This window comes from Salarias fasciatus, chromosome 22, assembly GCF_902148845.1.
Source record: "Salarias fasciatus chromosome 22, fSalaFa1.1, whole genome shotgun sequence".
NCBI classification, from domain to species: domain Eukaryota; kingdom Metazoa; phylum Chordata; class Actinopteri; order Blenniiformes; family Blenniidae; genus Salarias; species Salarias fasciatus.
In genome coordinates this window covers 21,164,836-21,189,933 of record NC_043765.1, presented here as the reverse complement: position 1 = coordinate 21,189,933, position 25,098 = coordinate 21,164,836, and the positions used below count along the sequence as shown (strand labels likewise).

General features: G+C 44.0%; 3 protein-coding genes across 9 annotated transcripts in view; 2 read left to right on the top strand and 1 right to left on the bottom strand.

The window, feature by feature from the left end:
- The window catches only part of tinagl1 (tubulointerstitial nephritis antigen-like 1), a 20,658-nt gene extending 10,531 nt beyond the window's left edge, over positions 1–10,127 (top strand). For 4 of the 5 annotated variants that reach the window (XM_030120409.1, XM_030120406.1, XM_030120407.1 and 1 more), the window contains 7 exons: positions 507–633; positions 834–984; positions 1,060–1,246; positions 2,571–2,616; positions 3,492–3,615; positions 6,413–6,458; positions 7,371–7,541. In XM_030120409.1, coding sequence (XP_029976269.1) covers positions 507–633; positions 834–984; positions 1,060–1,246; positions 2,571–2,616; positions 3,492–3,615; positions 6,413–6,458; positions 7,371–7,541 — 852 coding nt within the window. Of the gene's footprint in view, positions 1–506; positions 634–833; positions 985–1,059; positions 1,247–2,570; positions 2,617–3,491; positions 3,616–6,412; positions 6,459–7,370 lie in introns of all 5 variants that reach the window. The other variant, XM_030120410.1, reaches the window with a different exon arrangement.
- LOC115409298 (lens fiber membrane intrinsic protein-like) lies at positions 2,537–19,388 on the bottom strand. 2 transcript variants are annotated; one of them, XM_030120412.1, is made up of 7 exons: positions 19,250–19,388; positions 15,937–16,030; positions 14,735–14,943; positions 14,373–14,522; positions 14,156–14,290; positions 13,259–13,350; positions 2,537–2,548 (listed from the first exon to the last, which is right to left on the bottom strand). In XM_030120412.1, the coding sequence occupies exons 3-6, from the start codon at positions 14,907–14,909 to the stop codon at positions 13,289–13,291; spliced, it is 522 nt and encodes a 173-aa protein (XP_029976272.1). In that variant the 5' UTR covers positions 14,910–14,943; positions 15,937–16,030; positions 19,250–19,388; the 3' UTR covers positions 2,537–2,548; positions 13,259–13,288. The 2 variants fall into 2 exon arrangements, with proteins under 2 accessions (XP_029976272.1, XP_029976271.1); XM_030120411.1 differs by lacking the exon at positions 19,250–19,388 and having other exon boundaries at positions 15,937–16,049.
- Positions 17,629–25,098, top strand: ubqln4 (ubiquilin 4). 2 transcript variants are annotated; one of them, XM_030120404.1, is made up of 11 exons: positions 17,629–17,798; positions 20,394–20,545; positions 20,740–20,888; positions 20,969–21,231; positions 21,378–21,536; positions 21,661–21,883; positions 22,181–22,320; positions 22,599–22,682; positions 23,109–23,224; positions 23,337–23,499; positions 23,598–25,098. In XM_030120404.1, exons 1-11 carry the CDS (start codon positions 17,655–17,657, stop codon positions 23,748–23,750), a joined length of 1,746 nt encoding a protein of 581 aa, XP_029976264.1. In that variant the 5' UTR covers positions 17,629–17,654; the 3' UTR covers positions 23,751–25,098. The 2 variants fall into 2 exon arrangements, with proteins under 2 accessions (XP_029976264.1, XP_029976263.1); XM_030120403.1 differs by having other exon boundaries at positions 23,325–23,499.

Sequence of the window (25,098 nt, the reverse complement as noted above, 5' to 3'; positions counted from 1 at the left end):
GGATCCAGATAAAAGGCTCTTGTCTTTACTACCTGACGAGGAGGCGGAGTTAAACGGCCTTAACTGTGATTAAAGAGGTTCCTCTGCTGCAGACTCAATTATCAGGCTTAGGGAAACTTGTCATACAATTACACAAGTATTTTAACCCCTTGTTGAGGGAGAGAAGTTACTTCCTGCATTTCCTATCCAATATGTCTACTCAGTGATAATTAGAGTGTTTTTTTTTTTTTTTTACCACTTCCTGATCCTCAGATATTTCCTGCAGACTTTTTCTAATTTCTGAGTGCTCTGTGAAGTGTTAACTGTTTCCTTTAGTTAGTGATATAATGTGTGCAAATGCAGCGGGACACAACTTTTCACAATTTACCTCGATGACAACAGTTATCACTCCTTTTTACCTTTTAATGTTTTGGACTGTTTTGCAGTACGATGATGATGTATTTTTTTATATAAAATGTACTTTTTTTTTCCTCTTGTTTTTTTTTTTTTGCTCCTTCTTCTGTCAGATGAACATGGATCCTCAGAGTGACCAACTGCCTCACTACTTCAACTCAGCAGAGAAGTGGCCCGGAAAGATTCACGAGCCTCTGGATCAGGGCAACTGCGCTGCGTCCTGGGCTTTCTCCACTGCAGGTGAGTCTGTCTCAAGGATTTATGAGAAATATGGCAGCTTATTGAATGAAAAACAAACTGTATTTCTGTCAGGAATACAGTTCAAAGGTCATCACCCCACCATTAACCTGCAATGGCTGCTGTCCTCTTCTCATGTGTTCTTCTTCTGCTTGTATAACTATATATAGTCTCAATATTAATGTTGAATCTCCTGTTTGAAGCTGTGGCGTCAGACAGAATCTCCATCCAGTCGATGGGTCACATGACTCCCCAGCTGTCCCCTCAAAACCTCATCTCCTGTGACACCCGCAACCAGGGGGGCTGCGCCGGCGGCCGCATCGACGGAGCCTGGTGGTACCTCCGCCGCAGAGGGTACGCGCCTCACAGCCTCCTCTTCAGCCGTTTATTGATGAAACTTTTTTTTAACCACGTCTCACCCGGTGGCAGAGTGGTGACGGAGGACTGCTACCCGTACCAGCCGCCGCAGCAGACCCCGGCGGAGGTGGGCCGCTGCATGATGCAGAGCCGCTCCATCGGCCGAGGGAAGAGGCAGGCCACGCAGCGCTGCCCCAACACCCACAACTACCACAACGACATCTACCAGTCCACGCCGCCCTACAGGCTCTCATCCAACGTAAGGACGGCGCAAATATACGCACAAATGAAACACACACACATTTAAAAGATATATTCATTTGTAAAACTTCCAGTAAGAGCATGTTTTTTTTTAATTTGCAGTGAATTTGGCACCAGCCTGAACTGCCTGTACATTTTTCCCCTCATCTTCAGCTACAGTAGACATAATCTCTCTCACGTGTTTCGTGAGATTTTGCACATTTTCCTCATGCATACTTGACTCGCCTGTGAAGGAATATGAGAGGAGAAAGGATTAAGCACTGTCCTGCACCGCAGCAGCACGAAGGAGTACAGTATCTGCCTGCATGTTTAGGATGGACTATTAAAGCTTTTACCTTGAGCGTACAGATTAGATACACAGATTTACAAGGTACAGTAACCTGTTATCATTACGACCTGACATGTACTGAAAAATACTGCAGTAAGTGAATCACCAGGGTTTCCAGACTGCCCTGTGGATATTATCATTTATGGTGACTGTGACACAGGAGCAGGTCTGAAATCAGATTTGTGCCTGTAAACGACTGATGCTCTCCTACATGACGGCTATTTATGCTCAGCCACAGTAAAAGGTTCAGTAAACCAATTTGCAGATATGAGGCTGAGAGTTGATCGTATTATGGAAGAATGGCAGTCGCTCTCCGTGAGCCTGAATAAGCAAATAATATACCGACCGAACAGATGAATCAACTTTATTTATTTTAGGTGGAAAATTAAATAAGGAAATCATTATACATATATAAAGATATTCAAAAGAATGGCAAAAAGCATAAACTTAAATCCCAACTTTTCTTTATGTAGAATTTCCCTCCAGGATTATTAAATTGTTTCTATTCTGTAAAAAGGATTTGGTGAGTGTGTAAAACTAATTTGAAACGTAAGAATCTGGAAATAAACATTGTCTGGTCCGCTGGAGAGGAGACCTCTGCCCTCTTCTAATAACACGCGGTATCGTGTAACACTCACCTAAACTGCTTCCAGAAGCTGTGTGTGTGTGCGCGTGTGTGTGTGTGTGTGTGCGTGTGTGTGCACGTCCCGGGACTCGCAGCGAGCCGGCATGTGGTTTTATCGGCCTGCATCCATCAGTGCTAAACGGCGGCTAATGCCTCTCAGCATCGCCGCAGCCTGTCGTCCGTCTCCTGATGGCCTGTGAAGTCAATAAGCCAGGCATTAAGAACAAGAGCGCCGGCCCAACACAACCTCGTTATCGGACTTTTAACATCCAGAGGGCTTGTTTTCATCCTCCTCGTTTCACTGATATGTAATGATTTTTCTGTCTGTTTTTGCCTCCTCTCTCTCTCTCTCTCTCCTCTCTCTCTCAGGAAAAGGAGATTATGAAGGAGATTATGGATAATGGTCCTGTGCAAGGTAAGATGATGCCTTCATGCTTTTTGTGAAATACCCTCGTGAATAATATTTCATTTTGGACGCTGCCTCCTCTGAGGGACTCGCAAACCGACCCGCATGCACCTTGGAGCTGCGTGGCGGGTGTCTGACCCGGGGTGAGGTCACGTTTGACCTTTTGGTTATAATGGCTTTGTCCCGGAGTTCAACTCTGACCTCAGTCACCTGGTCAGAAGCGATGGGGCCGGGCCGACGTTCCTTTATTAGCCCGCCTCGCTGTCTGGTGCCCATCTGGACCATTGTCAAGTAAACTTGAATAGATTCACGTGTAGGTGTGTGTGTGTGTTGTGTGTGTGGATGAGTGTGTGTGTCCTTTGTGAGCTTGTGCCAACTTCTTGTTTTATTGTTGCGCAGCTCAGGCAGGAAGACTTTCTGGCTTCAAATCAAGTTTCCTTTTTCTCCTTTGAGTTTCTCTTTAGCACAAAGGAATTGTGTTTGTATTGTGAGTCGCTGCCGAGAGCAGAAGGCCACGCTGTTCTCAGTCAAGAATGCCACAGCATTTTAGTGCAGGTGAAAAGAGTAAAGTCCACATTGAGACACACACACACACACACACACACACATCAAAATGTACTCTAATGTGTGGGTGTGTGCAGCTCAGGGGGATACTTAAAATTTATGTTGTGAGATTACCTAATTACTTTTAGATGAATCCAAGTTTGAATAAGATTTGTATCTCTCCTTTCCATGATAGATTCAGGAAGAGATAGAGTGTGTGTGTGTGTGTGTGTGTGTGTGTGTGTGTGTGTGTGTGTGTGTGTGTGTGTGTGTGTGTGTGTGTGTGTGTGTGTGTGTGTTGTTTTCGCCTTTTAATTCTCCCTGTTTGTTTTTCCTCACAGCTATCATGGAGGTACACGAGGACTTCTTTGTCTATAAGAGCGGGATCTACAAACACACCGACGTCAGCTTCACCAAGCCGCCGCAGTACCGCAAGCACGGCACACACTCCGTCAGGATCACTGGGTGAGTAACTAAGTACTGGTTTACAAACTAAAACTTCAGAAGATTTAAATAGTTCATGACATAGCGACTTTAAGATAATGAATAATAAAGCTGAATAGAAGCTCCGAGTGAACTTCACGACCCTGAGCGTGACGTTTGGAGTCCACAACGCACACACACACACACACACACACACAGCCTGGAGACTGTGTTCGAGCTTTAATGTCTTCTCTCAGTTAGATAAACCAATAGGAACAAACCGTGCGTCTCTTTCGGCAGCCTGAGTGTTGTCTGGACAGAAAGCTTCGCCTTTTCCTCGCCGGAGCTTCGTTGTGTCTGGTGTCAGTGTTGCTACACGCTCAACTGTTTCCAGATCAGCAGAAATGGTGTTTATGGTGGATGAATCAGATTTTATTTGGGTAGCTACAGGGATTAGGTTTTGAGTCAAAGCGCTATTTGCCTGTGTGTTTGCACACAGTCAGGAGAGTACATGTGAATAAGCGTCCCACCCAGACTCCTGCTCCGGCAGACACACCTTGTCTCCACTGCCCCATCTGCCCCAGACATTGCCCTCGCCCCCCACCCCCCCAATCGGGTAACTTCAGCGACCACAAATATGCAAGCGAGTAGACATCTGACACACCTGGACGGCCTGCCTCCACTCCTCTTCCTCCGCTGAATCCCCATTTCCCCCCCCCCGCTCCCCGTCTCTTTGAAGCCGGCCCTCCATCGCACTATCTGACTCACCGACTGTCACGCTTCCTTTCTTTTTGTCCTCTTCACACCAGAGCCAAAACACTCATCTTATCGCTCAGACTCTTATCAGACTCGGGGGTATTTGTTTGATGCTGCCTTTTTGCGTTTTTTTGGTGGGGGGGCAGGAGGCCGGGAGAGGCTCATCCAGCTGCTTTTGACATGTGTCTGCTTGACAATGATATGTTGTCGCTCACAAGTCTCACTTTACTCATTAGCAGAACGAGCGGCTAGCACAAAACCGGTCTATTAGCACGGCTGAGGAATGTGTGTTTGTGGTTTAATTTTATTGTTTCTCATTCACTGGTCAACGTCTCTGTGCAGCTTCTCTTTTATCTGATTGGCCATGAAGAAGACAAAACCCACCATATTCCCCCATTTTATTTTTCTCTCTGTGCATGCGTTGTGCTTCTGTTTTATTAGACCTGGCTTTATGATGTGACTTCATGCGTAGGCATGTGTATGATAAACACTCCCCAACCTGTACTTAGCTCCTTCAACCACCACCTATAAAGTATGCGCCGTTCAGAAATGGCTTCTTCACGTTCACTTTGCTCATGTTGGGGATCACACCGTGCAGTCTGTAATTACCTGTCTGCTGCCTCCGTGAGCTGTGGAGTTGTGCAGAGACGATGCTTTCCCGCATTCTGACTTCCTGCCTCTCGCCTCCTCCGACTCCTGAGCGCTCTGGAGGAGTGGAAGTGGAGGCGACGAGGAGCCGCTGGTGGTGAAACGCTGCAGGCATGTGTCGTGCTTTAAAGCTCCAACCTGCCGGCCACGGGCATCAGTGTGTTTTCACAGGCCAAATCCCATAGATGTGGGCTGCTTTAAGCCCGGGGCCTGGGAAAGTTTGTGGAGAGAGCATTGAGGTCCAGTGTGGTGGAAAGGGCATTGTCTGGGCCGCTGATCCCGACCGCGCTGGACAGAGAGAGGAGGATCAACCCCCGGAGGAGAGGTCAGGGCTGGGATGGCTGCTGCAGGGCAGAGGGCGGGGTGCGTGGGCACAGCAGCGTGCCCAGCATTGTCCCCCGAGCGAGCCGATGGCAGCGCCCGATAAAAGGTCGGCGGTGGTCTGAGTCCGTCTGGCTCCGTCACACGCACACTTTCACAGGTGTGATCCTCGCCGTCGGACCCTGAACCGAGTTCTCCGGGCTGTTTCAGACCGCGGCTGGCACTGGAGCTTGTTTATACAGCTGTTTTTGAAGCGTCTGCTCCCTGTCAGTGCGACCGGCGTGACGTTCGACTCCATTCAGGGAAATTCTGAGCTAATAAAGTCTCTTGCTGATAGAAGGTTGGCACTGTCTGCCAGCGCTGCGGTGGCAGACTACTGATTTGGCAGCGTCTCAGTCCGTCTACTCTATTTCCCAGCATTCCTTTCCCTTATAAAAGACAACAAGCGATTGGGCAGCGGGGAGTCTCTTGGGAAACGAAAGGCCAGGAGTGCAAAAACAGGATGGGACGTGGCTTCGGGAGAATATTTTGATCACGATGCGCAGAAATGGCAGACGCTGAGAGCAGCTACGCCAAAGTGAGTCGCATGATGGGGAATGCGGGGATGAGTGCCAAAAAAATCCTGAGAACAAACCTGCCAGCGAGGGGGAAGGTTACAGTAAAGGTCCAGGTTCACACGTGACCGTTTGTCTGTTTGGAAATGTTACAGTCTGCGCTTTGGCAGAAGCGAGGTGGCGCTTCGCTTCCTCCAAACCTGCATTCTCCTTCCTGTCTCACGTCGGGACGCCGGAAATATCCGAGGAAGAGGGGGAACTCCGTGTTCCACTGGAATGATGCTGGAGTGCAGTGGGGCGCTGTCACGCCATAAATACTTCTGTTTTCAGGATGTTGTTAACACAATGAATGAGGGTTTTTTTTTTAACCACTTTGACCGTTTTTTCTTTCCTATCAATAACCGAGCCTGAACTGTGATCTGTTTACATTTGACTCATTTGTTGGAAATCAATCCTATTTTAAAAGTAGCTGTTCTGATGCTGCTAATATGATGTTTATATTAAACAGCAGTTCCTGTTTAACTGTTTGATTTCACCGTCACTTCTTCTTTGTGCACTAGGTGGGGAGAAGACAGAAACTATGATGGGACATCAAGAAAATACTGGGTATGTTTTCCTTTCAGTATTATTATCGAACACAGCTTTTGCTTTCAGTTAATGTTGCAGTACATTTTAGCGATTAAACGCCTGATTTACTAAGATTCTTTCTAAGAGCACTGAACTGTATTCTTGAAAACTGATTTATCTGTGATTAGACAGGTTTAATTAGTTTAACTGGAGTTAAAAAAGTTCTCCTAAAAACAGCATTAAACAACAAAAACATGCTTCATGTCAAATCCAACATTTCACTACAAGAGTATGTAAAGTATTTTTACACGCTGCAAACACAGCTTCAATAATCCATTGTTTTGTCCACCCACCTGCCATATTTCAGACGCTATATGGCTCTGCTCTTTTACGCCACTATGCAACAAATGGAGGCAGAGAAACTACAGATTAAGAGAATATCATTCGTTTTCATTTTTATGATTAAGTCTAAAAAATAGGCTTGATTTCTAAAGGTTAAATAGACATTTTGTTTGTGTTACTGCCCGGTTATTAGAGAATGCTGTGGGAAAAACAACAAGAAGCACACAAGTAGTTAAAAAAAGACGCGAACACCTAAGAAGAACAAAAGAGAGAAAATATCTTATAATAACCTCTCTGCCAAGAAAACTGGGTGGGAGGGGGGGGGGGGGGCAGCTGAGGAAATACCTCACAACACAAGAACAACAAGGAACAACACACATCTCTGCTAAAGGGTGAAGTGATTTTCCTCTTCCTGTAAAATGTCAATCAGAAACACAGCTGTTTTTATACACTGGAAACCAGACTGAGCTTGACAGATGAATATGTTGGAATATAAAACCACCAGTATATTTGCACATTCTGGAAGAAATCATGTCATTATATTGAATAAAATCTGCCTCATCCTTGCTGCCTTTTCACAATCAGAGTGCCTTTTTTTTTGTTTTCCAGATTGCTGCCAACTCCTGGGGAAAGAACTGGGGCGAGAACGGCTACTTCCGCATCGCCCGCGGAGAGAACGAGTGCGAGATCGAAGCGTTTGTGATCGGCGTGTGGGGCAGAATCACCATGGAGGACATGCACAACCACCACCACCACCACCACCGCCGTCGGCACATTTAAAGACTCGGCAGACGCCGACGCCCCACAGAGACCTTCTTGTCGTGTTTCGTAACGCCGAAGAGGCACACACCCAAAGTCTCAGAACTTCGTCACATCCCTTCGCGCACCAAGTTGGCTGGAACAACCGCAAAACCTACACAAGATCATTCTTTAACTTGAACAAGGGGAATAATTTTCCCTGTTCTCCACGTTCTTCTTCTTCTTCTTTTTTTTTTTTTTTAACAAATCCAACCTTGTAATTCAATGTTTATGGCACCAAAATCCAAACCAAACCTTGCACCTCAGGTACCCATCACTCCAAAGACCACACATCCAGGAATCCTCTGGATATCCTCCCAATCATGTGCGAGACGGATTATAACAGAGAGAGAAGCTCTCTCCTCTTTTTATTCTCTTCCATGTCGTCCTTCAGTCGTGACTAATCTGAAAACCCAGACGGACTCGGTATATCGGAGGGGAAATCTGAGAGGCAGATTACCAGACTTCAGAGCCTTTTAGAGAGACACGCCCTGGTAAACGGTGTAACGCGATCACATAATATAGGCCACCTGAGTGACATTTACCTGCCAGCCATACCGAGGTGCACTCTGCTCCTTTCCTCTGGCTTTAGAGTGGACGCTCACGAAGACTTCACTGGCTGCAGGGCAGGAGTTTTCTCACACATTCCAGAAATCAGGAAAGGTGATTCTTTTCAGAGTGTAATATTACAACAACAATCAAAGTGTGTTAACATTAGGATTTTTGAAGTGAGAGAAATTGGCAATAAATTAATATTATCAAAGTCTTCATGCAGCATATTTGTTCTGGAATAAATGTGTGGATAGAAACTGGCTGTATATGAGTGTAAAATAAACAGTCAAGCCACATGATGAACTCTTCTACAAGCAGTGGAGATTAGAAACAAAAGCCATGTTCCCGTTCCCGTTCCCGGCCCGTCGTTTAACATTGTGTTTAGAGGTTGAAGATATTTTGATGCCTTAATGAAGCAGAGTCGTTTGGACCACAGCAGAGGTTCTCAGTGTGGGACAGACCACCCCTGGAGGGTGCCAGAGAGCTTCAGGGGTTTGGCCGGGGGGGGGACACCCTTTCCCAGCAGGAAAACTCCCCTTTGGTGAAATTAAAAAAATCTGTTGGGAGTATCGTTGATATTATAAAATACTCCTCGGTGTGAAACTAAGTGTAATAAAAGTTGCCTCTAAAAAGCCTGTTAATCTCAGCAGTTCTTAACAATCATATCTCATAATGTGAAACTTTCAACCAGCTGAAAGGTGAAGCGTGTGAGAGGGTCTCTGCCTCCCTCACTCTGAGAACCCCTGAGCGTCTTCATTCACTCTGTCCTGTGTACACTGTTACAATATGAGCTAAAGATGTTATTTTTGTTGCCATTTTGATCTTAAGATTTTATTTTACTACTTCTTTTACCGATGTACTGTATTTAGTGACTTTACATAACGACACTCATCGCCCTGTTGCTTTTCTGCTTCTGTATAGTTGAGGATGAGGGAGGGCTCCTGCTGCTAAAGTCCACAATGTGCTCAGATATTTGTCTTTTTTCCGAATTGGACGCATAATAAACCCGTAAAGCCACTTCAGACTAACGCCGAAGCACAAAGTCAAGTCTCACCGGTCGCTGATGATCCGTTTGGTTTGTTTATGTTGTCGTTTTTGTTTGGTTTGACTGCGCTCTGTTGGAAATTTCACGTTCCCCCCCGGAGCCCTGTGCAGGGCTTCCCTTCAGTTCTCAGTGCTTTCAGGTCTCTTTTTATGATTTAGCTTCGCTCGAAGAAGAAAAGCACAACATATTATTATCATGTACCTTAAATCACATCCTTCCCTGCTCCTGCTTTCACTTCAAAAGGCTTTTTTATTTCTATATCATCAGGTCTTTGGCTCTTTGAGGTCTTTTCATGATTCCCTTCAGGCGAGTGGATATGAAAGCTCAGAGAAATGTTTATACGGACCCGAAAATATGTTGGGAGAGGATGAAGCTCAGCAGTTGTTGCTTCTCATCCGATATTTTCTTTTGAACTAAAGACACTGTAAAGATGAAATAAATCTATGGACATAAGATGAATGGGGTTTTTTTGTTTCCAGAAACAAGGAGGGTCTCTGTATTTCGATTTGTGCACAAGTTGCAAGAGCTCCCTCACAGATTTGCTGAATCGGTTTACATGTTGCAGGTTTTTCTCGGTGTTTTCTGCCTGCAGCAGGTTACAGTATGAACTCTTGTGTTTCAGAGTCTCCAGAAAAAAACCAAAAAGCAACATTTGACCCGAGCACAGATCAGAGACCGAGACTGTTCAGAGTACATGTTGTCCTGTGATGCATTCAATTAATGGCCGTCTGTGTTTATTGTTAGCTTTATTTAAAAAAGAAATGCAATAAATTACACTGAGTATAAAGAAAGTATCTATGAAAGAACATTCTCACGAAGATGTCCAAGAACAACATTCTGTCTGTGCCACATGAATTATGGCCATGTTTGGATAGAGTTTCCGATGGGACCAACTGCTCTTTGTATCACTCAGTATTATCTGCAAATCGCACATCTCCTGCATTGATGAATTAGCTCACTCTGAACCAAAATTGTCTCTTCTCACCACACAGCCTCTTCTTCAGAGCGTTCCCGGGAAAAGCAGCAGACGTTGTGTATTTACTGTAAAATGAAACCACTTCATATTCTGATGTGTAGACTTTATTTATGACAACATTTCTAAATTATATACTTTTATTGTCCTTTTTGTTTTTCTTGTGCAATGTTGTATTATCTGCCTGTCTGTTGTTATCGTGTGCGCTAAGTGCGTTACCGCATTAGTGTCCACTTACACAATAAAGTCTTTGGAAAAAAAATACCCTGGAGTCATGTGCTGCTGAAATATCAGACGTGGTTCTGTGTGGATACGTGTTGTCTGGTAGTAGAAGTGAGCCGCAGTGGGAGCGGGTGGATCGGGGGGGGGGGGGGTCAGTCAGGATGAAGAGCTACAGGATGCGGCTGGGTGGGATGAGGACAGTTTTCATAAGGTCCTGCTGTGTCAGCGCGCTCTTCCATCACTGAGAGCAATTACCTCGGCCATCAGTCAATGGAGGACCGGGGAGAAGGCTTTGAATGGGCCACAAATACAGTACACACACACACACACACACGCACACACACGCACCCGACACTAGCTAATAAGGACTGATGATGAATCAATGTTGAAAGAAAATATCCTTCATTAAAACTTAGTGAAAAGTATAACTGCATGAATAAAATAGGAGATGAGGGATCAGATGAAGCGAAAAATTATTCCTGGTTTCATGTAAATTCTTTCTTTTTTCATGCAGGAATAAAAGTAGACTGTATATTTGATATAACAATGATGAGTAACTGATTAGACATAATTCACTGTGGGGTCAAAAAAGTCTCCAGTAGAGGTTTTCTATTCATCAGATTGCAGAAAGTTTTGAGGGTCTAAAATCTGAACGTGACTGTCCATCTTCTTCCATCACCGTCCACACACAGAGACAGACAACCACACACACTCACATTCACACCTACAGGCAGTTTTTTAACCTCAACTCATTTTTTTTAACTGTGGGAGGGAATCAGAAAACTCACTCACACCCACGAAAAGGCCCTCGAGCAACAGCCACTACACTATGGTACAAGGAGGAAAATTAGCAGCTTTTTATTTCTGATTCAAACTGCGTCTGTGTTCAATCAGTCCTAATGTACCGTGGGCTTAGTGAGAAAGAATGGAAGGGATTTTTGTAACTGTAAGCCTAATCGGTACATTCACACAAATAATCTTTTTATAATCACTATTGGAACGCGACAGAATGAATAAACATTTGATTTTAAATACAGTGGTGCGACCTCCGCTCAGAGCCACAGCACTTTGATCAGTGTCAGATCCTCCCCTTAAGTCTGATGGATGATCTGTTGGCGTGTTTTGCATGTCTGAGCATCCGCGTGCCGACACACACCTGGGCTAGAAATCCACCTCAGAGGTGGTTGGGGGGGGGGGGGGGGGGGGGGGGAGGTGATCCTGGAGTGCCAACACTCTCCTGTTTGAAGTGAGCAAATTAGCAGGTCCTGCAACATTATCTCTATTTGGGGGGATTGTCACATGCAGCAGTGAAAACTCGCAGGAAGTTTTCACTGGCAGCAGCTCTCTGATTTTAACCTCACATTCCTGCATCAAAACACTCACTTATGAAACTTTATAAGAATAATAAATAAAGGACAATCAAGCTTGTTTTGGTGACCCAAAAAGAATTATGTTGATGTGATTTTTTTTTTACAATTTACTATTTCAGTGTGCATTATCAAATTAAGAACTCCACCCCATCCACTACTTCTTCACTTCTCTCTATGCTCAAACCCATTCTGTTGTAAATAAACTGATGTTGATGCTGTTTAGTTCATATTAGTAGAAATAAAAAAAGAGACATTTTGCCAAGTAACGTCACAGCCTATTAAGACCTGACCTCAGTGAAGGCCTCAGGGAGGGCTGTGAAAGAATCTGGAGAAAAGCACACAACCTTACAGAGCTTATCTCTTTACAGCAGCCACGCCGACCAAGTATGGAAACTTGGAACAAGGGATCTGTCCGGTGGCTGTTTACATTTCTCTCATTGTTTCTGCGTCACCGAGTAGCCAAAGCACTCATTACCTCAGTGGCTCCTGCTCCTTTCCTCCCAGCTGATGGGGAGCAGTGGACGAGTCCCGAGGAGCGGGAGGAAGCCCTTACTCAGGGCAGGCCAGGGAAACAATCGGGGGCCGCAGACCCCACCCGCTCCAGGAACATGATCTGCTCTTCAGGTTGTGTTCACTTCTGCTGTTCACAGCCTGCAAACACAAACAGCCTCCCTCCACGTTTCCTCGTGCGGCCCCCCCCCCCGCACTCAGGAGACGTCTGCACAAAAACGTTATGGAAGATCACGCCGGTTGCCAGAAGCAATGGCCTTTCCCATAAACTGCAACCAAATGCAGACCTTACATTTTAATATTGGTTGCTTTTCGGAAACACGAAAACGGGACAAAATCAAATGGCTTTGGGGAGAACCCTGAGATGCCGTCCGGCTTTGAAGCATCGCTCCCCTACAGACTCATATTTTCGCATTTCACAGCGCAGAGCTCAGGTAATGCAGAACATTACCTGAGGGGAAATGTGCCTTCGCTTATCTGTAACGCCGAATCCGTCCCAGCACTAAACCAGCTGTGTGTAAACAAACAGGCATTTGGAAACTTTGTTCTTCTCATTCCTTTTGGTTTCACTTTGAAACACGACGAATTCTCGAAAACTTAACTCCAATCTTCAAAAGCAGAACAGTAAATAAACTGCTAACAGTCTTACCGTATATTCCCAACCCACTGTCCATCAGAGCTTCATCCTCTCACTTCAGTGTTTTGATGCTGCCATCTTCTGGTGATCTCTCAGCACAGAAACAATACAAAGGACACCACTGAAAAGCAGCTGGACTGAAATAATACCAGTACTGTCATACAGTCTATTGGCAGAAAATGATTTTATTGGTTCCACTCTGTCTCTGGTCATTACTGTTTCTGCAGAAACGATAAGCTTTGTAGCGACTTTTTCAAAGAACAAGTCGGTGTGGGCTGTTAAAGACCTCCAGTGTGGGCTCCAGGCCTCAGGCCTCAGACCCAGACCAGATCCACTTCCTGTCTGCAGTCTGCTTCGTTTCAGTTCAGAGCAGCGTCATCCGCTCTTGACATTTTCCTCCAACAAGCCGTCTGGCTCCCTCTAGCGTGGCCCAGTTCCTCTCCTGCATTCACACATCCTGTAGGCGCAAATGTAGAAAATACCTGCAACAGACAGAGAACATTTTGTTTTATTCCATTCTGCAAAGTTGACTCAATTTTTCAATCCAATAAAAGAAATGAAATGAATAAAAACCACTCTTCAAAAGATAGAAACCCCTGGTTTTATGATATTTTCTTTTACACCTTTTTGATTCTTCATATTGACATTACAGGCTGCACAATACACAATAACAAAAGTTTAAAATGCTATTCAAAACAATCTTCTTGATATATTTTTGGAACTGTATCCAGAATGGAGTACTTAACTCAAACAATATCATGTTATTTGCAAAAAAAAGTTTTCCATTTTTGCATTTTTGATGCAAATAAGAGATACTTCCTCAATGCAAAAGGACAAAGCACAACATTGTGTGATTGTCAGTTGAATACTTTAAATGGATAACTTTTATTAATTGACCAAACTTTACCTATGCCTCACCTATTCCAGTGTATCACAATTTAATCAAGGATAAAAATACAATTAATTTAGTTAATTTGGAGAAAATACAGAAATGGATAAGTTCCTAAATAAGGTAACTTGAGGGATAAAAAGTGAACTTGGTTTGAGCGGAGCATTATTCCTGTCTGTTTCTAGATGTAATGCCCCTGGGGCACTTAATTTCTTTGAAATAACTTTCCAAAAAAGAATAAATAAGTTTTATTTAATCTGATCTTACTCAGATTCTATATCATCTTTAACATTTACACAACACTGAGGTTTGTCTTGGAATAAGTTGAGCCCAGAAGACGAGTGGACGAGGTTCGGGCCTTCGTGAAGACGTGCCTCCTGATTTTTAAGCATTCTCACCTGCAAAGAAAGTCATGAGCATGGCCACCCAGCCCAGTATGTAGGACCAGGAGAACCTCCAGTCACCGAAGCGTCTCCCCAGGAAGTTGACTGTCACTCCGGTATAGATGGCCATGCCGAGCAGAACGAAGAACGCTGTGAGGGGAGAGGATGTGCAGATGAGGATCACTACTGAGTCTGTTGGTGTGTTTCGAAGTTTGAGAAGAAAAACACTCACTGGAGACAAAAAACATGATTCCTGCTGCAAAGGAGCGGTTGAACCTTTCAAAGGAGGAGAAGTGGGAAAAGGACATGATGCCGGCGATGATGCCTGCGAAGCATGACATCCCTGAGAGGATCATGAAGGCTCTGGTGGCGTTCCAGTATGCTGCCAGGAAACAGGTAGAAATCAGAATGAATGGCATCTCTACAAGTGCTTCTGCAAACACAGATATCTGTTCTTTGGCCTAACGTTCTTGAATGAATTCACAACTGAATCTCTGCCAGACACAGAGTTGTGTACCAATAACTGAACCGAGGAAGAACCATGCTCTTCTGTTCGGTTTCCAGCCGATCGATCAGACGTGCTGAATGTCTCACCTATGCTGTCAGTCTGCATGTAGCACTTGTTGGACATGCAGTATCTCCACAGTCCTTGGTGGGCATAGTTCCCCGACAGGCGGTACTGCATCCAGTAGTCTGTCGCGGTGGAGACCACTAGCAGGATATTCCCCACGATGGCACAGAACAGCCCCCCTCCCATGAAGCTGTACATCTTGAGCTGAGAATCAGGGGCAGCTGCACAGCAACTGGAAAAACAGTTAAACGGTATTAAAATACGTTTTTTTCTTCCATTTCTTGTGTTCTATGGCACTGTCAATGAAACTCAGTTAACCAATATAAAGATAAAGGGAGAAACTGCGTGAACTAACTCTTTCATTTTGAATTCATTTGCATCGGCTCCCTCAAAAGCGGACTCGGGATCGGGAGGTCAGAGGTTCCAGTCCCACAAGCGGACAGGTCACCCCTGACCCCCATCAGCTCCCCGGAGAACTCCCAAAACAGGGTTAATAAAGCATGGCTGGTTGAATTTTTAGATTTTAGCCAACCTAAACATTTAAAGGCACATTTATTTGATATTTTATTTCATTTTGAAATAATTTTTTTTGAATGAAAGAAATATTTTCATGTTGTCCCAATTTAATCTTCAGAAAACATTCTGCCAACTTGTGTTAATAGCTTTAAAAGAAAATCATTTAATTCTAATAACATTTGTTTAAACTGCAACTCTCTCATGAGTTTAACCGTTCTTCGACTAGACTGAGTCATCTTTTTGTCTGAATTTATTTAATGAAATCCTTTGTCACTGTGGCCCAATCTGCAAAGACAACTAAACGAGAAATGGAGGTTTTGATTGTAAATTGAATATGTCAGTGGTTTGAAAAGCTTTAATGATAAATAACAGATCCGGACCGAAGCGAGGAGAGAAAAAAGAAAAACAAATCATCCTTTCCAACAAAAATATTTCATGAGATTTAATCCTACAGTTAACGTTTCAATATTCCAGTGTTCAAAACAGAGTGGATGTCTCTTTTTCAGAAAATATATTCCCCTCTATTTTTCCATAGTCATCTTTTCTACTTGAAGCATAAAACAAAATGTGTCTAAAATCTTTTTTTTTTTCCTGTTCCTACATCCGATCCTTAAAAAGCAGCTGTTCACATTCAGTCACTATCCAGTCAGAGCCATGTTACATGTAAAAATACCACAGCAGGATGAATTTAAAAGATATGAGGCCTTACCTTGTTTGTAGAAAAACACCCTCACTAGTGCCAACTTCCTGAGGTAAAGACAGAAACAGGTGGAGGGGGAAGAGACAGAGTGCTGTTGCTCACTCTGAGGGTGAGAGAGAGAGAGAGAGAGAGAGAGAGAGAGAGAGAGAGAGAGAGAGAGAGAGAGAGAGAGAGAGAGAATCACAATACTTAAAATTTGTCCCCTCTGGTATTTTTGTTGATGGAAGCAAAATCCTTTGCAGCGACTGGTCGCCCTGCGTGTGATGCTCTTGAATGAGGCGCCGCAGTGCATGTGACCCCGGACGTGTGTGTGTGTGTGTGTGTGTGTGTGTGTGTGTGTGTGTGTGTGTGTGTGTGTGTGTGTGCGTGCGTGCGATCTATGGGGCCTTAGAGGAGGGGTGGCGGTCCATGTTTCTTTTTTTGGAGGTTTTGTTTGTTTGTAGATGGTGTTCTCTAGAACTGGGGATGTGCATAGGTATGCAGGACAGTCTGCGTCAATGCAACATGCTGAAACAGACATTTCTCTTTCAGAGCCGTCCTGCTGCGGGGACATGGAGGACCACATATAGAGGCTACCCTCTATACAGGCAAAATACCTTTATGTCTACAGTAGGAGTGTCTTAATTATAAGTTAAATTTGCTGTTTTAAGGTTTTCATTTTGATGATGAGATTTTCAGTTACCAGTATGACGTATAGAATCATATACCTTTGTTATTATTTTGAATATGGAGTCTTAAGTTTTTCAAAGAAATGCAGGAAATTTGCAAAAATGATGTGCAACAAATTATATTTGGCCAACAATTTAATCATTTTCTGTCACCAATACTTATTGTCTTTGGTAGGAATAAACAATCAAAATCAGGAACATGCTGACTCAGAGTGACACTGAGAAATTAATCAATACATTTGTCATTTCCGGAGTAGAGTATCGCGATCACCCAATATCAGGGTGTCCAAATAATTGCTCAAGAGGTCTTCAGTTGATTAAAAATGCTGCAGCAAGAGTATTGACAGGAGCTAGCAGGAGAGATCACATCACTCTAATATTAGCTTTTCTTTATTGTCTTCCTGTTGAATCCGGGATTGCCCTCTTGATTTCACGGGGTGTCATCGTTTTCATGTCTGTATTATAGATGAGTCAGCATTTACTAAATTTAGTCAAAAAACTAACTTTTAGTGTTACATTAAAACTGTATAATGTATTTGTTTTTTAATAAAATTCTAAGTCTTTATGTAAAAGCCTCAAAATATCTTGAAGATATGGGCGTATTGAAAGTGAACATCCTGTCTACAGCTAGTGAGCAGCAGGGGTCAACTAGGTTTACAATGGTTAAAATTTGTGTCCCTAAAGAAAAAAAAACTTTTGTACCACTGTTGTAGTTGAACTATTGCAGGTTTAGACTGCTGGGATACCTACAGAATCCTTCTTTTCTTTCTAACTGGTGTTTTTTTGTATTCCACACATTTGCGTGTCAGTAACCCACAGCCTCTCCTGTAGCCTGCCCCGTGTGGAATAGCTGTTTTATTTTCTGTGTTAAAATAGCTTGTTGTATAGAAATAAAGTTGAAATACAGTGATGTGGTAGCTTTGTCCGCTTTTAATGTCTTGAGATGCTCTTCGAGGAGCGCACACGTGAACTCCTCCGACTCGTTCTGGAAACACGGTTTGACCTCTGATGACCCGGATGCTGACGCCAGAACCGAGCTGTTCCATCGGTGGAGTAAAGATGGCTGACCAAGGCGCCGCAGATCCTGGTAATAACAACAATAATAAACCCGAAGCCACGGAGGGAACTATTATCAAGGTCACAGTGAAAACGCCTAAAGACAAAGAAGAAATCGCCATCGCAGAAGATGCCTCAGTCACTCAGGTTAGTCGGGAGCTGGCTGCTGCTCTCGCGTCATGCCCCTGCCCACAACTTCAGCTAGGAAGCTAATCGGTTAGCTCCGTTAGCATTCGCCGTCAGCCTTACCGGCTAACCACGAGTGCGTGAAAGGAGCGTGGTTGTGTGTAATGGGAGTTTTACGGGTTATGTTAACGAATATTTGGCTACATTTACGTTACTAATATGTAATAGAAGGATACGAACACGCTGGTTTATAAAATTGCTAACCGGCTAGTCAGCTAATGGCGAGAGTTAGCACGTCGGCTAAGTTAGCCGGGGAGCTAAGCCAGCGTTAGCTAAGTGTAGCCAAACAAGTGTCAGCTGACGGCGACGCTCTCGCTGTGCCTGTTATATCAAGCAATAATGGGCTAATCGAGACATCGCTGTGGTTTCATGGGGATGTTCTGTGGCGTGGCTCTCATTCCCCTCTTGGGCTCGGCAGCTTTAAACGGACTGGAGCTCGGTTTCCCTCTAGAACATTCTCAGTGCTGCCACTGAGTCATTCAGCTTTCTGGGGAATAAAGAGTATCCTCAGTGCTGCTGTTGGCCTGACGACGTGTTGCAGTGAAATCATAACGCAATCCGTGTAACCACATTCAAGTCAAGCTCCCGAGCTTCAATCAAAGTGTCCTCTATTTCTGGTTTCCTTTTCCTGGAGACCGTCACATTCACAGTGTGTCCCTCAGTGGTTCATCTTTAATCTTTGAGGACGACACTCATGCTTTGCTCATCTTATGTGACTTCATTTCACAGAGTGAGCTGTTGTAGCCAGTTCAAAGCTGTTATTTTTGAGTGAATTACACATTTCTCTTCCTACATAAGGTAACCAGATATTTGTCCTATAAATGGAAATTCACACCTCAAATATCTAAAACATACAGATGTGTTGATCTCATGTCCAAACTTTTACTCAAATTTTGCAAGAGAATCTTTACAAATATGAAAAGATGCACTTTGTATTTAACTAGATGTACTAACAGTTGATTTAATAAATTACCGATTATGTTTTCTTTCTATTAATCACATAAAATACTCTCCTCATTTTTAATATTCACCTCATCAGGAAAACAGGTCATTTGGACTGACAGATCAAATGAGTGCTCAAACAAAAAGTTAAAACTCAAATGTTCTCTTAAGACAATTGAAGAAAAGAAAAGTTAATCAGGAAAACCACTGACAGAAGCCACATTTCAGTCAAGACAGTTGCTTGTAATATTTCTGTAATGACAAAGATATTGTGATAAACAAGTTATAACAGATCCATATCACACATTAAACACACTCACACAAAGATATTATCAAATAAACAACGATTTGTTCGAACTTTAGGCTAAATATTTAATTGTTCAACTTCGAATCATTTTGTTGAGTGAAGTTTATTCATAAAATGCTTATATACTCGGCTTAATCAAACTGAACTGAAATCAGTGACTTACCACACTCTATTCAGTTCACAATCAGCTGCAGTAAAAAAGTCTTCAGGAACTGATGTGGCTGCCATCTTGGATGGGTCTTGGCTTCACGTCCAGTACATTTGCTTTCACTCAGGATAAAGGTCTTAAAAGCGCAGTCTTTATTGTAGAAAAAGCATTTTGGATTGTACCTCATTGTGCACAGTCAGTAAGAAATCAAACCGGTTTAAAAATTCTGAAATTAAACACCTTCTTCCTCAGTAGAACAGAATGCAGACTAATCAAACTCATCCAATATGGCAGCCAGACTGATTCATCAGCTCTAACAATCTGCAGTAGTGAAGGAGGCGTCTTCTTATTTATATATTTGTGGATGAGACGAGCTCTCGGTTTCGCCTCCTGTCCTACTGTGACTGACCCTGCAGTTTCATTCATGAAAGTGTTTCCTCTGTGCTACGTCATATCAGTTTTAGAACGCCTGCATTTCACACATTTTATTTTTTCCTGTAAAATTCGCTCCCACAGTGCTGAAGTTTCCTTTGCTCTGTTCAACTTGCTCTGCCAGTGTATTTCCATTACCTGAAGTGTCATGGTTATGAGGATCATCTCCATTTGTTGTCTTTAATTTTGATTTGCACTGTAATTGTTCAAATTAATTTTTTTCTTTTACATTTTACAATAAATTTTTTTCTACTTTTGATGACTTAAGATTGCTAAAACTTAAATCACTCTGAACAGGCGTGTTGTTCTATTAGCATTGACTTTCTGCAGACAATTTCCACTAAGTATCCTTTAGCACAAAAAATTAAAAATGAGACAGGATACCTTTATTAATGCCAGTCTAACATAACAACCTGTAAATCACACACGTTTCCATCACCAGCGTCTTCTTAATTCTGAACATTTGTCAAGATGATTGTTATAAAGAGAATATTCACAAGGCTCTGTCTATTTTGGCGGTTTTGGGGATAAAATTTAGCAATCATGTCAAAAATAATTAGCTGGGTCTGTATATCAGGATAGATGTTAATGGGTGAAGTAAGTTAGATCCTTATTTTTATTATTAGTCTATTATACCCTTCTTATAGTTTCTGCTTTCCTCTTATTTTTTTTTATCTGCTTTCAGCATAATTTCTCACGGCATTGCTTTTGTCTGTTTGTTTTTTAGTTTAAAGAAGAGATCTCGAGGCGGTTTAAAGCCAAACAGGACCAGTTGGTTCTGATTTTTGCAGGGAAGATCTTGAAGGATGGCGACAGCCTCAGCCAGCACGGCATCAAAGACGGCCTGACGGTTCACCTAGTCATAAAGACAGCACACAAGTAAGATTACAGCATTATACAAAGCGTTCCGCTTCAGCACAGCCTTTTTCTGGGATCCTTGAGGATAGTTTCACAGTATAATTTTATCATGCAGTTCAGTATATTTATTACAGCAGTAACATTAAGTTTATACAGTTTCCAGATGCTCAATAAGCTGAAAGAATTCCTCATCTAGCTATAAATCTTTTGTGTAGGGCGGGAGATGGCGCTAGCACCTCAGCCTCTAGCTCCACCTCCACTCAAACAGGCAGCACGTCCACCTCGAGTCCAGGCACCAACCCCCCCCCTACAACGGGCCCTGCCGGCTCCGCCCCACCACCCACACAGACCCCCAACATACTGAGTGAGTTCACCCGTGTGCCGTCGTTTCTGTCTGCCGCTGAGGCGAGCGCCCTGCTTGACTCTCGCTTAATGTCCCTCCAGCTGGCTTCGGTGACCTGGCAGGCCTGGCTGGACTGGGCATGGGCTCGTCTAACTTCATGGAGCTGCAGCAGCAGATGCAGAGGCAGCTCATGTCCAACCCGGAGATGCTTTCTCAAATCATGGAAAACCCGCTGGTGCAGAACATGATGTCCAACCCGGACCTGATGAGACAGATGATCATGGCCAATCCTCAGATGCAGCAGCTGATGGAGCGCAACCCCGAGATCTCCCACATGCTCAACAACCCCGAGCTCATGAGACAGGTACAAACCGTTCCAGACAGCACTTCACAGGAAATAGTGGGGTCCTCCATAAGCTGCACATTCGATGGTTTTTAATCAGGATCTGACTGGCTGTAATACAAAAGCCTCTCCCGACTGACTTCTCCTTCTTTTCGCACACCTCCCAGACCATGGAGCTAGCCAGGAACCCAGCCATGATGCAGGAAATGATGAGGAACCAGGACCGAGCTCTGAGCAACTTGGAGAGCATCCCAGGAGGTTATAATGCTTTGCGGAGGATGTACACAGACATCCAGGAGCCCATGTTCAGCGCTGCCAGGGAACAGGTATCTGCCACCGAAATTTCATTATTACAACTTTGTCTTGTTAGCTTTTTAAAGAGTTTTGTTGCCACTGCTACTTTAAGTCAACACTGACCGTTTCAAATGTGTCCTAATTCTTTACCCGCAGTTTGGTAGCAACCCGTTCTCAGCTCTAGGCGGCAACTCTGAATCCGGCGCCCAGCCGTCACGGACAGAGAACAGGGAACCCCTCCCAAATCCATGGGGGCCACCAAATTCCTCTAATCCATCTGAGAGTGCGGGAGGAACCACAGGAAATACGAGCAGCACTGCAGGCACCAACCCCAGTGTGTCCAACCCTCTGGGCATCAATGCTGGGAGTCTGGGAAATGGTACAGCAAAAAGAATGTTTCTTTCCTCATACACCATATTTACCTATTTACTGAGTTATCTCATTCGTGTGTATGGCTATCTCTTCTGGAGACAAATCTGTTTACACTCTTCTCAAGTCAGCAAACAGAAACTTGTTTCAGGCGAGGGCCTGTTTTAGGGTTAGCGTAAGGTTGTCTTTCTGTGTTGTCATATTTCTGGTGACCATGCACCGATTTAGCCCGAGTCAAGTGCAATGTCTGCTGAAGGTGTGAAAACACGTGTGCATATGTGTGTTTGTGTGTGTGTGTGTGTTGCAGGCATGTTTAACAGCCCGGGCATGCAGAGTTTAATGCAGCAGATTTCAGAAAACCCTCAGTTGATGCAGAACATGCTGTCTGCTCCCTACATGCGCAGCATGATGCAGTCACTGTCTCAAAACCCAGAGTTAGCCTCCCAGGTAAGAAGAAGAACAAAGATACCTGTGCAGCTACACATGCATGCCACTGTACCACACTGCAGTTTTAATGAATGTATGAATTTGGTCTGAAATCCAAACTAGAACAAGTTCATTGTCACATAACACAGATTATTTGGAATTCTCTTACATGTAAATCAGTGTATTGTTGAAAATCACAATAATGCACATCAGATTTAAAACCTCTCTTCATGTTGTTGAAGCAGCATCGCCTCGTGCAGAGTGAGAATTAACTCAGTGTTGTCGTCTCTCTCCATCAGGTTTTGATGAATAATCCCTTGTTTGCTGGAAACCCACAGCTGCAGGAGCAGTTCAGAGCCCAGTTGCCTATCTTTTTGCAGCAGGTACTTCATGTATTTCAGTTCAGTTTATTTATGGTTTTCTGTTTTTGCTGAAGCAAAAACAGAAAACAAGCAGTATCCATAACCGAAGAATGGTGCTGATTGGTCTCAGCGATCACTCTGTTCATGTCACACTAATGGGGCCTGGAGAGCATAATCATAAGGTTGCAGGTTTGAATCCCATTATGGTTTGCTGAATAAAGCCCAACTGCTCAGGCTGTGTCGAGAAAAGCATTCGGCTTAAGATTTGTGCCAGATCAAACATGTGGACCACATGATCTCTGGTCCCGACCCTGGAAGAGATCAGACAGAATGCTCTCCTCTTTTATTGACAGTTCAACTTGTTTAAAAAAAAGAAAAAAAAAAAAGATAAAAATAACACAAAATTCAAATTCTTCCCCAGTTAAACTAAGATTTTGACTTGTGCAGATGCAGAACCCGGAGGCGCTGTCGGTGATGACCAACCCTCGGGCCATGCAGGCGCTCATGCAGATCCAGCAGGGCTTACAGACGCTGCAGACGGAAGCGCCGGGCCTCATGCCCAGGTATGCTCACACCGACAGACACACACACCTCGCAGTTTTTTAACTTTCTTCGTTACTCACAGCGATGGAAGCTGTTAACAAAGCTGTTTTCTTCCTTTGGGCGGGGGCCTAGCTTGATGTCGGGTGGAATACCTGGCATACCAACAGGAGGCGGCGTGCCTGCCGAGAACCCGGCCTCCTCGCCCAGCAGCGCCGGAACGAACGCCGCGCAGCAGCAGCTGATGCAGCAGATGCTCCAGATGTTTGCCGGAGGAGGCGGAGGAGGAAGCGCAACGGTACACACTAACACGGAAACACAAAAACGGGAAACGCGTCCCTCAGACACGTGTGACGTTCTCAGTTGTGGAACCGCCGTCCCGTCTGTCCCCCGCAGACCCAGACCCCAGAAGTCCGGTTCCAGTCCCAGCTGGACCAGCTGAACGCCATGGGCTTCATCAACCGCGAGGCCAACCTGCAGGCCCTCATCGCTACTGGAGGAGACATCAACGCCGCTATTGAGAGATTGCTAGGCTCACAGCCCTCGTAAAGACATGCAGTACATACTGACACACCGACGTGCGCGTACAAACATACCTAACTCATAAAGACACCCAGCATCCACAGAGATCCCAGAGAAATTAAAATGTATCGTCCCAAACTTTACAGAAGAATTTTTGGGCAGGATCTGTAAGACCCTCATTCTGCATCTGTTCTCAGATCATCATCCCCCCCCCCCCCCCTCCTCCCCCCTTCCCCCCATCCCTGTCTCTCCATTTTCACTTTTTGGCATCATCCAACCAGATCTCTTTCCCAGAGTGCTGCTGTAGAGTCGTACTGAACTGCTCTCACCTGTTCCGATGCGGAGAAAAGAAGTGAAAGCCTCTCCTGAAAGAAAAAAAAAAAAAAAAAGGATTCCCAAACATTTTATCCGCTCATCGTTTTCTTCTCATTTAACTGGAGTCAAGTTGTTGCAGGCAGATATTTACATGACACATATTAAACCCATGTGATGTGATTGGCAGTCGGCTCTGTTTCGTGCGTGCTCACTGTGAGGCGGTCTGTTAGCATCGAACTAGCGAACGGATACATGAAGATCATCTGGTAAACATCCATCCTCAACACAAGCAGGAAGACTTACTGTCCACACAGAAGTTCAGCCTCATTCCTCACTCAGTCCCCGTTCTTCACATTCTTTCTCAAGTTGCTGTTTTGGCCCAACAGCTCTCACTATTTATTGCAAGTGCTTAAGAAAACGAAGCCCTCCACACATTTTTTCCCCCCCCAAGTCAGAATTTGTCATTCCAAATGGAAGTGCCCTCTCACAGGTGCACATGCTCTTTCTTTTTCTTTTTTTCTTCCTTCTTTTTTTTCTTCCCGAGACACCTTTGCTGTGTCCGCAGCGTTCCACCGGCCTATAAAACCATCATCTATATATTCCAACCCGACTGGGTGGGTTGATTGGGCAAACGTCACCGAGTAAATTCCTCTCATCAGCCAGGTCTTCTGCCATTATCGAATATCACATTGCAGCAACTCTGAAACAGAGAGGGCTGTTAGAATAAAAATAAATTAAACAAACTGTTATCATTTTAATCAGATTTTTTTTTTTTTGGTCTTTTTTTTTTTTTTTTTTTGAGGTGCGACTAGTACCTAGAGATGAGGATGATTTGTCTCACATGATATAAACGTGCAAATCAAATGAGTGAAAACATGAATTACTTCACAAAATCTCCTAGTATGGTGGCACCATACTTTTCTCAAATCATATTCTATTTTTTTTTTTTTTTTGGTTTTTGTTTTTTTTTTCCTTTTTAAATTTTCAGCATTGTAGTTGTGGTAACCTTGGCAACTGCTTCTATAGCTTTGCTTCGTCTGTTGACCTCAGCTGAAGAAAA

Coding starts and splice junctions, on each gene's coding strand:
- LOC115409298 (XM_030120412.1), bottom strand. CDS start 14,909: ATGTACAGCTTCATGGGAGGGGGGCTGTTCTGTGCCATCGTGGGGAAT. Junction 14,291..14,372: donor AATCATGTTTTTTGTCTCCA/GTGAGTGTTTTT, acceptor CTCCCCTCACAG/CGTTCTTCGTTCTGCTCGGC. Junction 13,351..14,155: donor GCTCATGACTTTCTTTGCAG/GTGAGAATGCTT, acceptor TGTCTGTTGCAG/GTATTTTCTACATTTGCGCC.
- ubqln4 (XM_030120403.1), top strand. CDS start 17,655: ATGGCTGACCAAGGCGCCGCAGATCCTGGTAATAACAACAATAATAAA. Junction 21,884..22,180: donor TGCTGGGAGTCTGGGAAATG/GTACAGCAAAAA, acceptor TGTGTGTTGCAG/GCATGTTTAACAGCCCGGGC. Junction 23,500..23,597: donor GCGGAGGAGGAAGCGCAACG/GTACACACTAAC, acceptor TGTCCCCCGCAG/ACCCAGACCCCAGAAGTCCG.